This window comes from Narcine bancroftii, chromosome 1, assembly GCF_036971445.1.
Source record: "Narcine bancroftii isolate sNarBan1 chromosome 1, sNarBan1.hap1, whole genome shotgun sequence".
Lineage (NCBI taxonomy): Eukaryota > Metazoa > Chordata > Chondrichthyes > Torpediniformes > Narcinidae > Narcine > Narcine bancroftii.
In genome coordinates this window covers 250,774,410-250,797,664 of record NC_091469.1, presented here as the reverse complement: position 1 = coordinate 250,797,664, position 23,255 = coordinate 250,774,410, and the positions used below count along the sequence as shown (strand labels likewise).

General features: G+C 41.2%; 1 protein-coding gene and 1 non-coding gene across 2 annotated transcripts in view; both read right to left on the bottom strand.

Moving 5' to 3' along the window:
- LOC138741061 (SITS-binding protein) overlaps positions 1–23,255 on the bottom strand; it is a 70,378-nt gene that overhangs the window by 25,235 nt on the left and 21,888 nt on the right. The window contains exons 3-4 of the mRNA XM_069894551.1: positions 20,659–20,866; positions 5,744–5,894 (exon numbers count right to left, since the gene is read on the bottom strand). Coding sequence (XP_069750652.1) covers positions 5,744–5,894; positions 20,659–20,866 — 359 coding nt within the window. The remainder of the gene's footprint in view (positions 1–5,743; positions 5,895–20,658; positions 20,867–23,255) is intronic.
- LOC138752156 (U6 spliceosomal RNA) lies at positions 10,482–10,583 on the bottom strand. The gene has a single exon (XR_011350415.1). It is a non-coding gene; the product is annotated as a U6 spliceosomal RNA (small nuclear RNA).

The following is a 23,255-nucleotide window of genomic DNA, read 5'->3' as shown; positions in this document are numbered from 1 at the left end:
GGAACATTTTTAAATTATATTCAAGCTGGTTATGTTCTAAAGCGAGACCTTTTTAGGTCAATCTAGGACATTTCTTAAAGCAGATTACAGAAATTAAATTTCCACAAAACCCAGACTTATTTTTACTGGTTAATATTACAGGGATAAGCCAAATTGAAATGATCTAAATATCAAATAAAATTTGTTAAAAATACATTGGCAGTGGGTAGAAAATGTTGAGCAGTTACATTCACATGTCTGATTCACATCTGGGTGTGGCATGTTAGAATGCAGAAATACATAGTTGTATTCCCCTTGAGAAAACCAGCTACACCTTAAGAAATAAGTACGGTGCATTTTTATGTCTGGCATTCAGATTTATAATTTTCAGATCTAACTCTTTAATTGTATTGTGTCTAACTTCCCCCACACCCCCCCCCCCACCCAACCTTGAGGCCTGCGTTAGTCTTCTCTGAAGAAAATGAAACAGAACACCAATTTATGATCTGTGGATCAGCGATCCATTCTCCTTCCTTTTCTCACTTTGTCTTTATTTCTACTCTTTGGGCTTTTTTCTTGGGTGGGTTGGTGGGAAGTGGGGGGTGGGTTGGGGAGTAACCAGCATGGAGCCAATCTTGGATTTAAATTTGTACTTGTAATTTTTAATTTTGCAATTGACTGCCCATATGTTACTCTTCCATTCAGCATTCTCACAGCAATACCTGGAAGTCCAGCATGCTCACAACACTGTTCTTACAGCAATCCCATATTCTCTCAGCAATTCGGTACCAAGTCTTGCACTCATTAAATACCACCCCTCAGGAGTGCAGCAGTTCTTCACTACTGCCTCAACTATCCACTAATGCCCTCCCAGCACTCCCAATACCGTCAGTCCACTAATCAATTTCCCTCAGCATTAACCCTTCAACAGTCCAGCAGTCCCTCAACACTCCTGTGCTATTTCACTTGCATACTTCCAATACTCTAGCACTCACTCAATAGGCCTCCTTTGTGTGGACCACCACCACCACTTCAACACTGCTCCTCCAACAGTCCAGCACATCCAAAGAACAGTTTTCCTAACAGTGTTGACATCTCATCATTTCAGCCCCAACAGTCAGGCATCCGCTCAGTAATGTACCTCCTGCCATCCAGCATTGTCACTCTGAGTTACAAGAGTGAGAGGCGATTTGATGGAAACACAAAATTATTATGAGGAATGAAAGATAGATGCAGAGTTGAAGTTCCCCCACCTGTAGTGTCCAAGATTAGGAATAACAGGTTTAAAGGATAAGCCAATGAGCTTCATGATTGAAAAAAAGATGTCATTACCTAGGCAGTCAATCCAATCATAGAACATTACAACACAGTACAGGCCCTTTGGCCCATGATGTTGTGGCCACCTATGGGAGCCTACTTCACAACCATCTAATTTTTCCCTCCCTCACACCTAAAACCCTCTAGTTTTCCTTACATCCATGTGCCTACCCAAGGGTCTTTTGAATGTCCCTACTATACCTTTGGAATTATGAATCAAAAGGGCCAAAGAAATTCAGTTACTGAGTGGGCAGCATGGTTAGTGTAGCGGTTAGTTCAATGCTATCTCAGGTTTGAATCCTGCGCTGTCTGTAAGGAGTTTTTATGTTCTCCCTATGTCTGTGTGAGCATTCCCCAGGAGTTCCAGTTTCCTCCTACCCTTTAAACCATACCAGGGTTTTAGGTTGTTTGGTATTCAGCAAAGCTCCTGTTATCCAGAATTCAAGCAAACAGCAAAAAAGGAAAATAAACAAGTTTTTAAAAAAATGCAAGTTTAAAATTGGTGCGCCTCGCCTTTAGTTTGCCAATTACCCAATATGCAATCTCAAGTAACTAGAAAGCTCACTTATCCAACATCTACCAATCCCCAAAGCAGTCGGATACCAGGGAATTACTGTATTTGGGTGACATGAACTTGGGGCCAGGAAGAGTCTGTTACTGTAGTTATGTCCAATTTTTAATGTATATTAACAGAATTTGAGACATTTCTGAATTAAAGTGGGAAGTAAAATTGGCACATTAAGATTAATAATATTTTTATTGAATGACAGACCAGACACGAGGGGCTGAATTATCTTTCCTGTTTCTTATACTATTATAATGTAGTGCCTTTTTAGACTAGCTGTCATGATTCTGTACAATTTTCTAAGGGTCCATTTGGATTGCCTTCTCATGGCCTGACTTTAATTGATCAAATGTTTTCTGTGCAAGTGTAAGATCCTGCTGAGTGTAAGACTGGCAATGTGCCTGGCACTGTGGAGCTATACTCTAGTCCCAGCTAGCAACTTCAGATGGTGTGGGCAAAGTCAATGGGGAAATAGAGTTTTTGATGCTTTTCTGTGACCTGAACAAATTCAGGAGGCATTTAATGGTTTCCAATATACAGCCACATCCAACTCAGTGTTGATTGTAAAGGGTGGAAAAAAAAAATCACATGCAAGGTACACCATGAACACCACTCATCTTTGCTCCTCCTTTCATTGGGATCATGGCTAATTTCTGAACTCGCGTCCATCCCCTAGTTTCCCATGTTTCCATAGCAAAAACAGGAAAAGGGGTTGCATTGTCAGTCTATATTTGTGATGTAGCACAAGTATCATATCAATTTTTGCCTGTCAGAATTATGCAGAGAGATACCTTAGTAATTTAGATTCTACACCTTTCTGTTTCATGGGCATCACGGTTAGCACAGCACTATTGCAGTGTTTGCAATCCAGGTTCAAATCAGATGGTGGTCTGTAAGGAGTTTGTAAATCCTCAGCAGCCCCCCCACCCCTTGCTCCCACCTGGCTGTCTGAGAGATTTCCCTGCTTTAGTTTCCTTCCACATTCCAAAGACATATATTAATTGGGTGTATTGAGTAGCACAGGCTTGTGGGCCAGAAGGACCTTTTGCAGTGATCTATCTCCAAATAAAAAAATTAAAAGATTAAATTGAAAAAATGTTAAATTTTCCCATTCCATCCCCCCCAAAGATTCACGTGCAGTATGTAGAGAACAGTTCACAGGGGACTGGTCTCAGAGCTAATCTGCAGGGTTGGGATAGAGTTCAGAATTAAAAACACTCACAGAATGTTGTGAAGGACAGTCATTACTGCTGGAAGAAGCCTGGGAACTCCAGAACAAATAAGAATAACTGTTGAGTTTCTCCTCCAGCTGTAACCCTTCCCTTTTATCAACCACTGTGGACTTTTTAACCATGGTACCAAGCACCCTTGGAAATGAGATCTTAGTTCCTTCATCAATATTTCAAGGATGTGGTTTCGCAGCCCTTTGAAGACCATCTTTAGCTGGAGACCCAGCACTGACAGCTTAGTGGTGGGTACAGGCCTGTTCACACAATTGTCCTGCTCTAAGAGGCAAAGATGGGACAACTGTGAAAGGTGAGGGGGTGGGGGAATCCAGGCAGCGTCAGAAACAAGTCAGGGAATCCACTACAGTCCTAAGTCAGCATTCAGCATGCCAAACATTCCCAAGCTGCTTGAAATGTTACCAGGAATGGACTTGGGCAAGGGGCCATCTCTAGGAATGGACAGGCCGATGCGTCAGCACACAGCTGCCAGAGGCTGGAAGACTCATAGCAGATACTTGTAAACTCAGCTGCTCCGATTGTTGTACACGGTGAGTGACTTGAGGTCATCTGTTCCACTCACGTTGGAGAAACCAGTCCATGTCAGAAAGTCAGTACTCATAGCATGCCAGCAGAGAAAGAAGCCTGACGTTAATCTGAAGGCCTCCATTTGACTGTCTGTTGAGAATGAGCTAGATTGCCAAGAAATGCTGATACTTTGAGCTGCTCCCTGTCAGTCATTAATATTACTCGAGACAAGAGGCCTGACAAGAACACAGATTTTGTCTTCCCATCCTCAATTCTTTTTCTCTCTCTTCAAACACCATCCCCACACTTCTCACCGGGTTACTCAACCTCTGCTGTGCCCACCACCAGTTCTCAGCACGCGATGTTATAAACAGATTTAGCTATTGCTTCTGACAGTCCGAGAACAGCAGTCTATCAGCAAGGCAGAAGGTTGTGTCAAATCTGCTCACTGTCCCGTTAAGTATTCCTTGCAGTCCTGGCTCCATCTCAATTCTTTAAATAGAGGACGTCATGGTTCCAACTGATACACCTAGTTCCTCAGAACTACTGACTGAGCCTCTACTCTTTAGGGTCTGCAAGTTGGTTTGTTCTTGATAAGACCATCAGATATAGGAGCAGAATTGGGCTATTTGACCCATCGAGTCTGCTTTCCCATTCAAATCAGCTTTCTCCTTATAACTTTAACACCCTTGCTGATCAAGAACCTATCAATCTCCATTTTTAATCTACCCAAAGACTTGGCCTGCTCAGCTGTCTGTGACAACATATTCCACAGATTTGTCACCCTCTGGCTGAAGAAACTTTTCAATTCTGTCCTAAAGGATCATTCTTTTACTCAGAAGCTGCTCCCTCTGGTCAGAGACTCTCCCAGTATTGGAAACATCTTTTTGTCCACTCTATCCAGCCCTTTCAATATTTGGTAAGGTTCAACAGGATTTCCTATCATTTTTCTAAACTTAAGCCAAGTAGCCCCAGAACCATTAAACGTTCCTCAAACATTAATCCTCTGGACAGAGATCCTACCCTGTCTGATTGGAAGTTTGAATGCCAAGAATCATTACAAATGTGCAGCCTGCATCATTTCCAGGATGCTGGCTTATCTCAAGTGCTGTGGCAGTTATCATAACATACTGGAGATACAAGAGACTGCAGATGCTGGACACTGGAGCAAATTAACAAACTGTTGGAAGAACTCAGCAAGTGATGGTTAGCCAGACAACACACAGAACATTACTCTAATCAGAGATGCTGAAGGACTGTATGGGAAGATGGTACTTCATGTACAAGCTGGTTTATAGAGGACTCTATTGCCCTCAGGTTCCTTTCCAATTTGCTGGTTTTAGCTAAACTGGCAGAGGACTGTCATCACCCTAGGTTCAGTCAGAATCCGCTTCTAATCATTAGTCACATCGTTTATTATTGATCCAGACCTGAGAACATAGGGAGCAGAGACACAGCCATCATACAGGCTTTAAACAGCCTGTTAATGGAGCCATTGGTGGTTTTAATTTAAAAACTTCTGTGACTGCGGGGCTTGTCCCCAAGGTGGCAATGCCCATGATCAGCAGCAGGGGAAGCAGAAGGACTGGTGCAGGGTACTAAAAAAATGGAGTGTACTCCCTTGCGAGAAAGAAGCAGAGGAGTCAACCCTCAGGACAGTGACCATGGCAGTGGACCAGTGAGGGGTTCTACATCTGAGGAACTCAGAGGTGAGGAACCCATGCAGGCTGTTGGTAACTGTTTGAAAGATTCGTACCAGGTGGTGAGCTTTTGGAGACTGGCTGGTGTTGGAGCTGGGATACAAGAGGGTGCCCAGGGCACTGAAGGTTTTCTGATCACATCAGAGGTTCGGATCTGAAGCTCAGGCTGCTGATAGTTTGAATTGGACTGTGTGGCTGCGGTAGTGCCAGGGGCAAATCCACGGCCACTCAGTGACTCTGAGGTAACTCTCATTTGCTTCTCTTTCTCTGACTGTAAGAGGCACTTCAGGCAATTTCTGCCAATGGTGAATCTGTTTACCTTATGGCAGACAAAATCAAATTCCATGTAATATTGCACCATCTTGAACCTATTTTTGAATCATTGTAGAAGTGGAATTTTTGGATCAGCATGTTGGACAGATGGCACATACCTCATTGGACAGAAGCAGCGTAGACTGTTCACAGAGATCCATTATTCCCTCTCCTAGTCTGTGAAGCTTGAGTTTCCTGGTAAAAGTCTTCAGATTGTGCTCCAGCTTCAATGCAATGTCAGCATCCCTTTGTGACCTCCAGTGTGGCAGTCTGTGTTAAATGCAAAAAAAAATCAAGCATGATAACCACATAGTTCTTTCTTTTCAATTTTTTTTTTTTTAATTGGTTTTTATAATAAATACCATATAATGAAGAAAAGGGAACTACAAGAACTACAAGATCACATATATACAAGCTAAAACTTCAAAGAGTATAAACTCAGTTCCCCCCTCCACTGCACTGGATAAAGACAGAAAAGTCATCAAAAAATATTATATATGGTCTCCATCTAAACTACTCAATAAAAAAAAATAACTAACCAAAATAAACATCTGAACAGCTTATCCTGAGGGTTACATATATTTTGTAGTTTTTGATTCATACTGTGAATCAAAAACAAACAAAAACTACATCTCACCTGGAAGAGTGAGTACATCTAATCACATTAAAAACATTTACATCAATGAAAATATGACACAAAAGGTTGCCACGTATCTTCAAATTTCACCGATCAATCAAATACATGATATCTAATTTTTTTTCTAAACTTAAATAGGATATTATGAGAGAACCATTGAAACACTGTTGGAAGTCTAGTCTTTCCATTTGAATAAGACAGCTCTTCTAGCCAAAACAACATCTTAAAATTATCAGAGAGAGATTGGGAAAGGAAGTGAAGCAGCGGAGAAGGTGAACAAAATCATGGGTGGGGATGTCTGGGTGTTGCTGCTGTGAACTCTCTAATACTTTTACTGGAAGGTAGGGATTAAAATGCAGAGGAAAGAGCAAATTTTACTACGTCATAATGCATTTTAAATGTAATTCAATAAATAATTTATAAAAAAAACAAAAAAAGCTGGTCTCATTAAGTACAATGTTTTAACTGCCAGACTCTCAAAACTCAAACCTATCCATCAGTTGTTTTTTGTTTAAAAATGACCAAGGAAGCAGTAGATACTTCCTCATTAAATATAGTTTAAGACACAGATAGATAGATTTTTGAATGGTAAAGGATTTCAGGGTTATGAGGAGCACACAGGTAGGTGATGCTGAGTCCACAGCTATGTTCTTATTGAATGGCAGAGCAAGCTCAATTGCCAGATGGCCATCACCTTATCTCATTTCTTATGCTCCTACATGACTTCACATTATGTCCATCTATAATTGAATGCAAATCACATTTCTCCGCAATGGACAACTTAATGGGACCAGCCACCAGGGAAAACAAGAATAAAACTGGACAGACTTGACAGAATAGACCTAGGCACCAAATGTGAAAAAATTCAAAAGGCACACAACCTTTGTAACAGCATCCTCAGGAATATTAGAACATTTGTACCTAAAATGGCTGAACTGTTCCACATAACAAATTACCAACTTGAGATGGCCATACTTACACTTCATCCACTGTCCTAGACTCCTCCAGTACAGTTCCAAGAGAACCAACTTCAAAGAGCTCTCTCTGGTCTTGAGGGGATGAATGAAAGTGACTCTCAAAACTTACAAAAGCTTGATTTTAGACTGTGCAATGGCTCATGACATCAGACGAAACATACCACTAGTCCCTGTGCAGATCATGGGGAAAGAACCTTTCCTTGGGGTTTTGCACCAAATGCACATACTTTTGCTCCAAAATTCAGCTCAATTATACTGAATTTTAGAAGAGATTATCAATAGCAGCCACAACTGTAAAATAACATTCAGCAAAGGTGGAAGAGAAGGAAATGGGTATTAAAGTGAGAGGAGAAGGACTTCCATTTGGCATTGTACCCAAGTATTTTACAACCAATGAAACTTTTTTAAAAAAGTACAGGTATTTTGCAATGTAGAAAACACAGAAGCAATCTTTTGAACTGCAAGATTAAGGGCTCTCAGAAGGTGTCAGATATTAAGAGATCCAAACTCCCATCACTCTGCGTGAAGAAGATCCCCTTCATGTTCCCCCTTTCACTTTAACCCATGTTCTCTCGTTTGTATCTCACCCACCCTCAGTGGAAAAAGTTTATCTACATTTATTCTGTCTATCCCCCTCATAACTTTAAATACCTCTATCAAAAACGAGATTATTAAGAACATTTAGAGCAAATGGTATAGGGATTACTGGAGCAAATAGCCTTAGGGGTTATATAAACTGCTTTGAAAACTGGTTAACACACCAAAAATAGAGTGGGAATAAATGGATCAGGGAGGCTGGTTCAGTGTGGTGCAAAAATAGAAAACAATGGTTAGGAGGGGATTCTTTTTTTTAAAAAAAAAGGAAAAGATGGAGCAGGAAATATCACTGGTGGATTAAATTAAGGAAAATACCAAAGCATGTTATGAATATCACTGGTACGATGGTAAGAGGTGACCAAAGCAGCAATCTGTGCAAGGAGCCAGAGGAGGTAGGCAAGATCTCAAATGAATACTTTTCATCTGTATTCACCAAGAGGCAGAGAATTATAATTAAAGAATTCAAGCAGGAGCACAGTGACAGTGTTGAACAAATTACCTTTGAAAAGGAGGATGCATCAGACGACTCACCTTTCCTTCCAGTGAAATTAGAGGAATTTGTGGAGACAAAATAGATTCCACACTTAAATACCTTCAGTTGCCTGCTGCAGGTGGTCAGCCCTCTTCACATTGGCTGTTCAACAAACCGGTTAAAGAAGCCATTTTTGCCATTCATACTGTTAACCTGTTCTCTACTTCCTTTCACATTCACCACCAGGCATCCCAGGGGAGAGGGGCACCTATCCTCACTAATTGGTCCCAGGATACCTCATGTCCCTTTCACACTAGCCTAACCAGCACAAAGGTATCAGATCGCCCCAGGGATGATACATCCTACCCAAGCAGTCCATTCCCAGGGTCACCTGATGCCTGCGTGCTGATTTGTGAGCGTTCACATTGGCACATGAACCGGAATATTGGCAGTTAATTACTGGGACAAAGTACCTCTGTGAATGGGGCTAATGTCTCAGAAATATATTGGAACACAGGGATTACAGGTGCCCTAAAGATTCAGTGCTAGATCTGTGACCTTTATCATTAACTATCCTTTTCCTTAATTAAGAATACAAGAAACAGGAGCAGGAGTAGGCCATCCAGCCCATTGAGCCTGCTTTGCTAACCAATGCGATCATGGCTAATCTGATGATAGGTTCATCTCCTCTACCTACCCATCTTTCCCTATATCCAGCAATTTCCCTACTTTGTAAAAAATCTATCCAACCTTGTTTGGTCTGCAGCACAGAAACAGGTCCCTTTGGCATTTTTAGTCTGTGCCATAATAATTTTTTGCTTAGTCCCTCTGATCTGCACCCAGTCCACAAACCTCCTTACCTCTTCCATCCATTTACTGTCCAAATTCTTCTTAAATGTTAAAATTAAGGCCACATTCACCACCTCAGCTGGAAGCTCGTTCCACACTCCCATCACTCTGCATGAAGAAGATCCTCCTCATGTTCCCCCTTTCACTCTTAACCCATGTTCTCTAGTTTGTATCTCACCCACTCTCAGTGGAAAAAGTTTATCTACATTTACTGTCTTTCCCCCTCATAACTTTAAATAACTGTCAAATTTCCCCTCATTCTTCTATTCTTATATACACACTGCTTCAATAAGCAGCAAATTCCATAGATTCACCTCCTTCTGGAAAAAGCATCCTCATTTCACCTAAATCTACTATCCTGGATCTTGAGGCTATATCCCCTAGTTCTAGTCTCCCTCACCAATGGAAACAACTTGCCTATCTCTATCTTAAAGTTATGAAGCATAGATATATTTCTATAAGACCCCCTCTCATCCAAATTCCAGCATCTTCCAGCATCTAACCCCCTCTTCTCTTGAATTAAACTGGTGAACCTCCTCTGGGCCACCTCCAAAGCCAGTACATCCTTCCTCAAGTAAAGAGACCAGAACTGCACGCAGTACTCCAGATGCAGCCTCACCAGTACTTTGTATAGTTGCAGCATAACTTCCCTGCTCCTAAATTCAATCCCTCCAGCAATTAAGGCAAACATTCCTTGATAGCCTGGTGCATCTTCAAACCAACCTTTTGCAATGCATGCAGAAGTACTCCCAAGTCCTTCAACATGGCAGTATGCTGCAATCACTTACCATTCAAATAATAATTGATCAAAGTAACTGTTAAAGAAAACATTGCATGGTAGAAATGGATAATAAGAATTGAAACAGGGATGGTATTTCTTACACACATGTACCAGTTGGTACAGACACTACATGTGAAGCCAGCTTGCTGATTTGTTTGGGGTTTGTCCATAGTGGCTTGCCCAGTTACTCACAGATTTAATTGCATTAGATTGAAAAACTGTGTCTGATTGGATCACGGCGTTAGGTAGCAAAGAGATCCAAAAGCCACTCATGCTTCTGGGTGCATTGGCTCCATTGATGAATGGGCTTGAGAGGTGCCAAGAAATCAGTAGCTCAGAGAACCTGTCAAACCTGGTTGCAGTTACCGTTAAATGGTCATGGAAAGTGAGCAATTGATGGCTTCCACACCACTGTCTGAAACAGCAAGTGAAGATAAAACCTGGGAAGAGGGTGGAGCAAATAACTCCATGAGAGCAGGTGAAGCAGTCAAGTACAGGTAATGGTTCTCTATTGCCACAAATGGAAATCGATTTATTTATTTATTTAAATATGGAAAGCTTCATGAATTTGCAGGTCATTCTTGTGTCGGGATCATGCTCATCTTCTGATTCGTTCCAATTTTTAGTACATCCGCTGCCAAAGTGAGTACTCCACAAATGGAATTTGAGGAGATATGTCTGTTATTGGGTCAGTGCATACAAAAGCTGCATGCAAAGACTGAAACAAGAATCATGGACTTTTATGAAACTGCACATTTTGGAATGGGAAGGGTGATCCAATGTGGCATTATCAACAAGGACTACATCTTCTGCAACAAAGAGAACATCAAGAATTCTTTGAACACTGTGGGCATCTGCTATCAAGGGCTAGGCAGTAAGTAAACAAATACTGGGATGATGATGGCAGCTAGACAGAAGATATCCATTACTGCAGTGTCCACAGAGGCCACCACAAGGCTCAAAACAAACTTCAAGGAAAGCCAGTAAGCAGGTCAGATAATTTGATCAAGGCAAGAAAAAGACTGCCCACGATAGGTAGAGACCCATTTTCAGAGCAATGATAGCATTCACAACCCTCAACCAAATTCAATTCAACAGAAGAGTGTTTTCTGTTGGGATAGTATGAGAGAGCCAATTCAGCAGAGCTGTGCCATTACATGATCCAAATTAACGGGAAAAGGCAACTTGCTTAATGCAGTTTGGCCAGCAGAAAAAACTCTATAAGCGATGAGAATTTGCGGCTTTTGGATACAAGCTTCACATCTCCCTGGCTCTAATTTACTGAATTATTATCCTAATTGAATCCAATGCATCAAAAGAGAAATTTTACAAAGTAGAGGGAAGTTATAAAATCTCTTATAACAGACAGCTGAGACCTAACCACTTTTAATTAAGGCTGAGCACAATTTGTTTACTTTTGTACTTTGATCCTCTATTAATAAAGCAAAGTACCCTTCAATTTTTTTTATTTTTAAAAACGCCCATCTGAAATTTCAGAGATTTATTTTTATAGAAACTTCTCCATAAAACTCTCTTGAATCCACTTTAAAACTATAGTTCATTTTACATAAGTCTCTCCTCATTCATCCCACTAGAAGGCATCACTTCACACTTCTCCAAATCAAATTTCACCTGCTAACAGTCTAATTCTCCAGTCTCTATCCCTCTGAAGGCTATTACTAACCTTCTTATTTACTACACTTGTGAGCTTCATGTCATCTAGTCTTTAAAAATATACCCAGTAGTCCTGTCCAATTTATTCAAACTGTTTATATATTGAAACAAGTTGAGGCCCTTTGCCAACTCCTGGAAACACTGCTATATCTTTCTATCACTGTGAAAAGCAATCCTACCCCACCACCCTTTGCTTTCTTCTCTGTAGCAAGTTTTGTATTCTGTTCATTTTAATCAATTTGCACTATAGGAGATGCAATGACAATGTTCAAGAGTGAAAATTTCAGCAAAGCTGTCTTTACACAGAAAATATTATATTTTCCGCATTTCCAAGGCAACCATTTACTCTAATCACGGAGAACATTTTACCCTAGATAAATTCTCTCTTAATAATTTGTACTTTACCCATGAAGAATTCTATTGCTGTAAATGCCAAAGAAGATGGCTGATTCTCTAATCCCATGGCTTTAATGTTTTTTTTCTAATATTGTGTGATACTTTTACAGGTCAATATGAAGTACACCCAACCCCAACCAACCAATTTTCCCCTGCAACCGCTGCAACCGTGTCTGCCTGTCCCGCATCGGACTTGTCAGCCACAAACGAGCCTGCAGCTGACGTGGACATTTACCCCCTCCATAAATCTTCGTCCGCGAAGCCAAGCCAAAGAAAGAAAAAGAAAAATATGAAGTGTGTTACTCTCTTTAATCTTTCCATTAAAAATAATGAACTCTATCAAGGTAATCAAAAACAATTTGTTTTTAACATAAAACTTTACGGCACAATTCAAACCCTTTATCCCATGATGTTGTACTCCACAACCTACTATGTAAACCTACTCCACACCCATAATCAAATCCTTCCCTAATTTACACCCATAATCTTCTATTTTCCTTTCATCTAATTCCCCATCTAACAGTCTTAATGTCCCTATTATACAATCCTCTATCACCATTCCTGGCAATGCTCTAAAGGCACCCACCACTTAGTATTTAAAAAAAACTTACTTCTGATGTTTCTCATTTACCTTAAACAAAGGTCTTCTGGTATTTGCTGGTGTCACCCTGGGGAAAAAGGTGCTGGCTGTCCACCCTAAGCCCCTCAATCTTTGTCCACAACACATCTAACCTTTGTATCATCTATAAACTAACCAACCTACCTCCTCCCCCCCCCCCACCACTTATGATTCTTAAACCATGGGTATGCTTCATATCGAATTAATTTTATTAATTCTTATTTATCAAAATGTCATTTGATTTTTCTCAGATTATACTGGTTGCAAATTTCTGCACCATTCAGGTTTGATTAATAGATGTGTACTTTATCTCTCTTTCCCAACACTGACATCACAGTTTGATTGGCATGGGAATTACTCAGTCACCTCCACTGACGTGCTGTCACGATATTCAGTCTTTTTCAAACCAAGCTGATCAGGAGATGGAAGGAAGATGGTGGTGAGGGGCTTGTAAGGTGATCCAAGAGCTCCCCGAGCAAAAGAGAAGACAGATAAAAGAAGATACCCAAAAATAAAAAAGAAACCCATAAAGAAAGAAAAATGAATAGAAGAAAGAGTGAGAAGGAAAAGAAAAAAGATGGGAAAAAGAATAAAGGCATCAAAAGAAGGAAGAAAAGGTTCACCATGTGGTGGAACTAGAGAGACTAACCCTGGGCCCACTAAGACGTAGATGTTCAGTGACAGCAGAGACCCAGAACTTCCCATGAGAAGAAGACTCGCCCAGGAGGGGGAGAGAAGATGGCCCTAAAAAGGTTAGTGTAGCAGGAGGCCGAGGAAGGCCACAGCCGAGGAGGCAGGAACACTGGTGAGCATGGATACAAGGTGGCAGAGGCCCATGGTCAGCAGGAATGACTGGAACCCATGGAAGCAGTGGCGGAGGTAGCAGCAGTGACAGAGGGGAAGCTGCAGTCCACCAGAGGGGATGTGTACATACAGAGTAAGGAAGATCAAAGCGAGAGCCAGAAGAGTTCACAGTCGAGGTGGCGTTGGATGGAAGAGGCATCAGGCATAGCGGGTGAAGGGAGCAATGCGACCAAGGAGGCATGCAGATCTGGTGGGGAGGCATTGGCAGCACTCATCTGACTTCAGACATCAAAGAGGAAGAGGCAGAGAAGAATTGAGAGAAAAGGAAGGTGGGGATAAGGAGACAGAGAGATTGGTTCCCACCACCAGGGACATTATGGAAGTTATTCAAAAAATGCAAAAGACATCAAAACACTGGTGGTGGGCCAGAATGTAATTAAAGAAATGTTGGACAACATAACTGAAAGGGTGATGGAAAAGAGACAAGAGGGAGTGGAAGAGAGATTAGAAAGGAGGGAGAGCAAGATGGATGTGTGGATAAGAGAGAAGAGAAAATATATTGGGGAAAAAATGGATTCCTTAGAAAATTACAGCAGGAGAAAAAATATAGATAGTTGGGGTGAAGAGAGGAGAGACCCAGAGAGATTCTTTAAAAAAATGCATCCCAGAAGTACTGGGACGGTCCAAATTGGGGATAATTTAGAAATACAAAGAGCCCAACAGACTTTTACATCCTCCCACTCCCAACTTAAATACCCCATTCCATCTTGGCCAAGCTCTTTCACTACCAGGACAGGGAGCGAATTTTATGGGCAGTGACAAGTGGACAAAAGGGTGGGGGGGGGGGGTTTAGCTGAATATGAGGGGAAAGGACACCTTTTTCCTGGATATTAGTGCAGCATTAAGACACAGGAAGGTATTTGACCCAGTTAAAAAAAAATTAAAGGAATAGAGTTCACCCTCCTTCACCCTGCAACTTTAAAAATAACAAGGCTCTCTCCTTTGGGGTGGGTGGGGGATGGAAATCCAACATCCATCTTAATTAGGTTGAGTCACGAAAATCTGGAGGCTGGGAGTTGGGACCCGACGAATCCTAGTTTGATTTCTCGTTGAGTTTGTTTTTAATTTTTCTGAAGAATTTTTTTATGTGTAATTGTTTTGTTTTACTCTTTGGTCCTTAAGTCCCTAATATGTCTGAAGGTAAAGGGACACTGTAAAATGCTACAGGAATAGAAGATGAGGGCTAACTTATTATTGAGGTATTTTTTTTTTATATATAAAGGTAACTGTCTATTTAATTTTGTCTCTGGATATTAGTTGGGATGGTGGGGGGGGGGTGTTTGAAGAAAAATTGGACTCAATGGTGAAACTTCTATATAATTGGAAAATGTAGTGTGTTTTTATTATCATGGATTGTTGATGTTTGAAAATTATAAATATTTTAAAAAAAAACAAGACCAGGAGGGGAGATAAAATTCAGTGCCTCACTAGCATCCACAAAGAATAATGTTAAAAACTTGCTATCCTCTCAGGATTAAATGTAAATATAAATGGCAAAGAAATTAAGGAGCTGATGAATTGTATGTATTGCAAATGATAAAAAGAGGGGAATGTTAAATTGTTGTATTGTCAGAAACAAATGTCAAAGTTAAATAAAGAAATAATATGGGGAGCTCTGAGAAAAGGTGGTGGGGGGGGGAAATGAGGAAGAAACAGAGCAAGAGGTAGATGGGTCCTGTAGCCACACTCCATATTAAAGGGAGATTTGGCAGCAGTTGTGTGGGATTGGGTGCTGGGAGGGGAAAGGGAGAGGGGTGTTTTTGTTTTTTTTCGTTGCCTGCTTTGTTGATTTTAGTTTATTTTAAAAGTTTGTTTATGTTTTATTTGGAGTGCGGTCATCTGCGTCAGAGACTCATGAATGATAAGATGGATGGAAGATAAGTACCAGGGGAAAAGGAAGGGGAGGAAATTAACGGAGAGGCCCTGGGTAATGGATAAGACCATTAAATTAATTTAATGTAAATGGGATAAACAATACGATAAAGAGAAAAGGAGTCTTGGCACACCTAACAAAAATATATGTGAATATAGCATTTCTACAGGAGACCCACTTCACAAATCAAGAACACAGAAAGTTAAAAGGGGATGGGTGGGCCAGATGATGATGTCTTCCTTCAATTCCAGAGCTAGGGGAGTGGCTATCCTCATAGAAAAAATGTTCCAGTGGTGGTCCAGAGTGTGGTCACTGACCTAGCTGAGATTTGTGATAATCCACTGTCAAATGTACTCTGATTCATGGATATTTCTGAATATATATGCCCCAAATTTTGATGATGAACAATTCAAACAAGATACAAACCTGAAGCAAGCAGAGGGGTGCAAAAATGTTTTGATTGGAGAGGATTTTAAACTTTTGTCATGGACAAGTCAGCGAGGAAATTAACAAGGGCCAGGGCAGCTAAATCTACCTTGGCCTTTAGGAAAGAGATAAATTTAATAGATGTCTGGAGAAGGCAGAATTTGAGAGAGGGATTACTCCTTTTATTTTCAACAAAACGATTCCTATGCCAGAACTGGTTTATTTTTGAAATCAGTTTAATTGGAGGGTAGGATAGTGGAGACAAAATACACAGCTCGGTTACTGTCTGACCATTCACCCTTGACACTATCCATCATAATGCCAGATAAGCAGGCCATGGCATATAGTTGGTGCTTCAACTCATTACTGTTGGGAAAACCAGAATTTTGTAGCTTCATTAGAGCTCAGATAGATTTGTTCTGTGAGATGAACTGTCCCTCTACTACTAATAGTTTCCTATTATGGGATACATTGAAGGTTTATTTAAGGGGACTGATAATTGGATATACTAAAGATATCAAAAAGGAACATATGAAAGAGATTAACAACTTGGTACTGGAAATAGTCCAAATCGAAAAAGATTATAAAAGATCAGGTTCAGAGGAAAAATATAGTAACATAATAAAAAGCTTAAATACAATACAATCCAAACATACAAGACAGAAAGGTTGATCTGAAGATCTAGACCACAGTATTAAGAGCTGGGAGGAAGGGCCCATAAAGTCATGTCCTGGCAGGTAAGGGCAGAAGACGTCTCAAGAACAATCAAAGCGATCCGAATGTGAGAAGGCAAGATTTTACACAAACCAAAGGAAATAAATGAAACATTCAAAGTTTTATAAAGAACTGTAAAAATCAGAATCAGTGGGGGATTCTGTTAAAATAGATGATTTCTTACTTACATTAGAATTACCAAATTTGGATCAAGATGAACAAGAGGGACTGAGTGCTCCCTTCTCTAGAGGAGATCAAGAAAGTTCTTAAGATCATTACAGACCAGCAAGTCACCAGGGGAGGATAGGTGCCTGTTGAATTTTACAAAGAGTTCAAAACTCTCTTAATATCCCTTCTTATGAGGGTGGTGGATTAGGCAACAGAGACACATACTCTCCCAGAGTCTTTCTCAACAGCAATTATTAAAGTAATCCCAAAAAAGGATAGGGATCCATTGATCCCCTCCTCCTATAGGCCCATTTCATTATTAAATGTGGATTATAAAATTATATCAAAAGCATTGGTCAATAGATTGGCAGAATATTTGCCAAAATTGACAAATCCAGACCATGCTGGATTTGTACAAAAGAGACAATCAGCAGAAAACATATGTAGATTACTTAATATAATGCATTTGGCACAGTCAGGGGTGGGCTCAAGTGTGACCATGGCTTTGGATGCAGAGAAGGCCTTTGACAGACTGGAGTGGGACTTTCTCTTCAAAGTACTGGAGAATTGGGGCAACTATTTATTAATTGGGCAAAAACACTACCAAAAACCTCAAGCTAAAATTATAATAAACAGTCTCCAGTGTTCCCACTGGGTAGATCCAGTAGGCAGGGTTGCCCACTGTCCCCAGCATTGTTTATATTAGTTAATGAACTGCAGGCAGAAGCCATCAGACAGGATCCAGAAAGAAAGGGGTTCAAGGTGGGCCTGAAGGAGCACAAAATCAATTTATTTGCAGATGTTGTGCTAGTATATTTGACTGACTGACCCAGGGGTGGGTGTGGTCATTAGCAAGGCTGAAAACCACACTGGAAGATTATGGCAAGATCTCTGGGTACAAGATAAATTTGGATAAAAGTAAAATCATGCCCTTGACAGGGGATTAAATATTTGGAGATAAATGTAGAAAAGGATTTGAGTAATTTATACAAACTCAATGATCTCCCTTTGCTCCAGAAGATTGAGGAGGATTTGGATAGATGGAAAACCCTGCCCATAACTTTGGTGGGCTGGATTAATTGTGTTAAAATGAAGGTGATGCCAAGATTGCAATACCCATTTCAGTCCTTGCCCATCCCATTCCCCAGAGCTTATTTAAGATGCTCAACGGATGTGTTAGGAAGTTCCTGTGGAAAAGCAAGGTGGCTGGGGTCTTCATGGAAGAATTAATGTGGGGTTACAAACTGAAATTACCAGACTTCAAAAACAATACTATTGGGAGTCCCAGTCGAGGTTTATCGCTTCTATGAAGGAGGTAGCACCCCCTACTGAGAACAAATTGGACTGCACACTGTAGGGGAAAAGATACCAGGAGAGTTAATATACAAGTGGGACACTAAATTGATATCAAGGGAAACAGATAGCTTCATATTACAACATGTAATTCAGACATGGCAAAAATAAATCAATGTTTCGGGCTCAAGGTGGGGTTGTCTCAAAATGCCCTTGTCCCAGAAAATATTAATACCTATGACTCTGGACAATAAGATCCTGGACTCCTGGTGCTGAAAGGGCATTGGGTGCATCGAGAATTATGAACGAGAGCGATTCATGTCATTTGAACAGCTGAGGAATAAGTACAATTGTCGAATAAACTTTCTTCTGCTATTTTGAGTTAGAATTCTCCTTGAGGGATAATTTCGGACCATCTATGGCCCTACCTGTGTGTAGTGACATGGAGATTCAAATTCAAAGAGGGAATATGCGCAAATTTATTTTGATGATGCATCACCTATTTGAAAGTGAGGGCCTGAAGCCAGGCTTTCACAAGGCAAGGGAAAGGCGAGAGTCTGACTTGGGCACACCAATCCATGAGCTGTGCTGGTCAGACCAGTCGGGCCAGTAGGGCAGCAGTCATTAATGCCAGGTCCAGGCTGGTGCAATACAATTTCTTGCATCAACTGTACCTCACACAACAAAAATTACACAAATCCAAACCAGAAATTCAGAAATCTGCTTTAGGTGTAGTGTAGAGATTGGAACCTTTATCCATTCAACCTGGCTGTGCACAAAGGTGAGATCCTTCTGGGAGGACCTGGGAGGCATTCTGGAAAAAATTACAAAGGTGGATTTTCCACAGGATCCAGAATTGTACCTTCTGAGGAACATTATGGACGTGAGTTTTAAATTGTCTAAGTATCAAATTCAGTTTGTGAAGGTCGCCTTGGGGGTAGCCAGGAAACATATAGCTGGGCAACTCCCAGCTAAACATTCAATGGAATACAGAAATGCAGTTGTACTCCCCTGGAGAAAACACGTATAATTTGATGAGAAAATATGACATTCGTTACGGTATGGCAGTTTTATCTGTAGCATATGGGTATGCAGATACAGTTACACCCCTTCTAAATAGAAGGTAAAAATCCATAATAATAGTGAAATGACTGAGATAAATGAAGTGGGTCATGGTGCAGATGATCTTTTCTTGTTTTGTGTCTTTTTCATTTTAATTTATGTTTCTTTGGGTTTATATTTGGTTCCTTTAAGAGTTGGTGACTTGAGATTTTTGTTTTTTTAAAGTTTGTTTAATGTAAATAATCTTTTCCTTGTGATATTAGGGTATGGGAGGGAAGGGAAAGGGTTCTGAATGTAATGTCATTGTTGATAAAGATTGTATTGTGGTTCTGGAAGTGTGTGTGTGTGTCTTGAAAAATCAAAATATAAAATATTCAATACAGACATCAAGTCCTCTGCAATTTCAACCCTTACTTCTCTTAACAGGCAAGGATGACTCCATCCAATTGAGACAACCTTTCTACTTTGAGGACCACTAAACTTTTAACCACTTCCAGTTTGTCTCAGTCTGTTTTACTGCTGCCTTCTTTATATTTTATTGTCAATATTCCCTACTCCAGTGACGACAGATTTTAATTAGCCAAGGCCTCAATCTCTGCAAGGTTCTATTCTGTTTCCTCATCAATCCCACTCACCCTTTTGCAAACCCTTTTACATTCATGAAGTTTTTGATTCACTTTTGTATTTTTAGTCCCATACTTTCAAATTACTTCTTTTGTTCATTTTTTTTAGATCAATTCTATACTTTTTAGTACCCAGTGTCCCTTACCTGTCTTACTCTCTAAGACCCAATTCTGACCTCTCCCTCATGGTTTCTGAAGTCATTTTACTGCTGGTCTTTTAAATTATCATATTTGATGGCCTACAAGAGCCACTTTTTCTCAAAATATGCAAGTTGAAATTAGGATGATAATGGTGAGCAACACAGACAGAGATGATTGTCACTGAGTGGCTCACTAGCATCACTGCCATCTATCATTGGGGACTGGTGGCGGGCTTGGAGGAGCAGAACAGTAGAATCTGTGTGAGGGCTGGTGGCAGGCTGTCAGGCTCCCGCCCCAACAGTTCGCCACCAGTCCCTACCACTCCACTACCCAACACCCCCCCCCCCCACCCAGGAGAGAGCGGTGCAATTGGACCAACACGGGGACAGAGTGGGTCGCAGGACCAGCACATGGACTGACAGCGGGCTTCCGGGAGAGAGCAAGGCAGCAGGACCAGCGCGGGGACTAACAAAGGCAGTTTGTTTTTATAAAATATTTTCTGCTATAGCTAAGTTGCTTTTATTTTCTCTTGTAAATTATAGTGGTATTATTATTAAAAAGCTTTTTCCTGTTGTCCTAGTTGCATGTTTTGTCCAAGTTTTTTTCTGCTATACTGTAGCTACGTATTTCAATAACATTAAATGCTTACAAGCAAATACACTAAAAAAAATTCTTAATATTCCCTGCAAGGTTTCTTATATGTCTATTGGTTTTATAGACCATCAAATACAGTACCAAATTGATTGGGACCACTGCAAAACTGAAGAGAATATACCAAGAAGAGGCAAAGATGAGTGTTTTAACCATGGACAGAGAGTGAGATGAACATCAGAAATGCGATCATAACTGCTGCAGCATTGTTCCTTACCTCAGGATGCTGGTGTCTGGCTGGTCAGGCTGAACCACAGGGATCACAGTACTGAATTGTTGGTGGGCTGATCTCAGACTGTCACTCACACATATTGTGTACCTCAGGGGTTGCATCTCAGCATTGGGCGGGATCCCCAAGCACAACTGCTTTCTGCTCTCAATTCCAACATGTAATGGGACTTCCTGATGAACACGAACAGCCACACCTAATATCAGAAATTCACACGAGAAGAAAAATGAGGGCAGAAGCAGATTCAACCTTCAACACTTCCCGTTGCCTTCTCATTCCCATTTGTTTAGCAGAGGGACCAGACACACTTGATGAGTAACGGGAGTTTGCATTGAGTTTGCATTGGCCAGTTCACCAGATTAAGCGTTTGCTGCATGAGGGGGGGGGGGGGGGGTGGGAGGGCTCTCACATTATTACAAGAATGAAAGGTTATCTCATTGAAAAGTACAACTTGACAAGGTAAATGCAGATTTAACGTCTCTGAAACTAGGACCTAGAAAAAAGGGGTCATTGTTTCAAAATAAGGAGATAGCCACTCAAGAATGAGGTGAAAAGAATTGTTTTTTCAGTTAGCAGCTGAGTTTACAACAGAGAAAGGTCAATAGATTTTGAGATACAATAGAAAGCAAGGAATATCAGGTTAGTGCTTGTAAGTAATGCTAAGGTAGATGATTAGGCAAGATCTTTTAAACTACTGAGCAAGCACAGGGGGTGAACACACTTCAAGTCCTGATGGACTGCAGTGGTCATTGCCACTTTTCTTCACGGGATGCTGCAATGAATAGATCAGCAGCAGAAATTCTGCTTGACCCAAACTGGCCTAGGGTCACTTGTCACAGCCCAGCAACATAGGGTCTAGATTCAAATCAGGAAACCATGGTTCGGCTTAACTAGAGGAGATCTGTCACATTCTTTCATTCATCAGGTGAGCAGTTGAGTTTTGACACATTCTATATCTGGTTCTTAGAAAATCACAGGGATTTCCCTTTTGACGTTGGCATGCTTGAAATCTTGAGATCCGTGTCCTAGCCTGTGTTTGTTTGAGGTTTTCTCAGCCTGCATGTTTATTTATCCACTCCACTACATGTCCCCATAGGAACTACTGACCTCTCTCACATTTCTAGTCTGACATCACCTGACTGTACTCTTAATCCTGGTTAAGATTTTATTGGCATGGGTGTCCTGTTTGAAAGAATCCAGGGCATCAGATGCCACTTCCAAACATTGATACTTTCATTTCAACAGAAACAAGACACTCCAAGCACGTTTTAATCTTCATAAATAGGGCACGTTTTTAATCCTTATATAAAAGGGGTGTCTGCCTGGGTCTTATTCTCACAAGGTGTCAGGTTGCCTCTTATGCCTCAATTTGGTACTGTATTTCGCAAAAGAAATTGATGACACCCTGGAATATTTAAGATGAATGGGCAACAGAGGAAAAAACATAATTCTATCCCTTCCCCCTCCAACACTGTTTCACGAATTCTGAGCAGCAAGATCCCTCACTGATATACATGCAAATTCCACCAATAACCCTCTATCCAAAATCATTCTCAATCTTTTTCTTTCTACTCACATACCATTAAGTATTCTCTATGCCATAGGTGCTCGTAATTAACAAGGGATTACTACTCTTTGCAGATGATGCCGCTTTAGTTGCCCATTCAGAGCCAGCTCTTCAGCGCTTGACGTCCTGCTTTGCGGAAACTGCCAAAATGTTTGGCCTGGAAGTCAGCCTGAAGAAAACTGAGGTCCTCCATCAGCCAGCTCCCCACCATGACTACCAGCCCCCCCACATCTCCATCGGGCACACAAAACTCAAAACGGTCAACCAGTTTACCTATCTCGGCTGCACCATTTCATCAGATGCAAGGATCGACAATGAGATAGACAACAGACTCGCCAAGGCAAATAGCGCCTTTGGAAGACTACACAAAAGAGTCTGGAAAAACAACCAACTGAAAAACCTCACAAAGATAAGCGTATACAGAGCCGTTGTCATACCCACACTCCTGTTCGGCTCCGAATCATGGGTCCTCTACCGGCACCACCTACGGCTCCTAGAACGCTTCCACCAGCGTTGTCTCCGCTCCATCCTCAACATCCATTGGAGCGCTCACACCCCTAACGTCGAGGTACTCGAGATGGCAGAGGTCGACAGCATCGAGTCCACGCTGCTGAAGATCCAGCTGCGCTGGATGGGTCACGTCTCCAGAATGGAGGACCATCGCCTTCCCAAGATCGTATTATATGGCGAGCTCTCCACTGGCCACCGTGACAGAGGTGCACCAAAGAAAAGGTACAAGGACTGCCTAAAGAAATCTCTTGGTGCCTGCCACATTGACCACCGCCAGTGGGCTGATAACGCCTCAAACCGTGCATCTTGGCGCCTCACAGTTTGGCGGGCAGCAGCCTCCTTTGAAGAAGACCGCAGAGCCCACCTCACTGACAAAAGGCAAAGGAGGAAAAACCCAACACCCAACCCCAACCAACCAATTTTCCCTTGCAACCGCTGCAATCGTGTCTGCCTGTCCCGCATCGGACTGGTCAGCCACAAACGAGCCTGCAGCTGACGTGGACTTTTT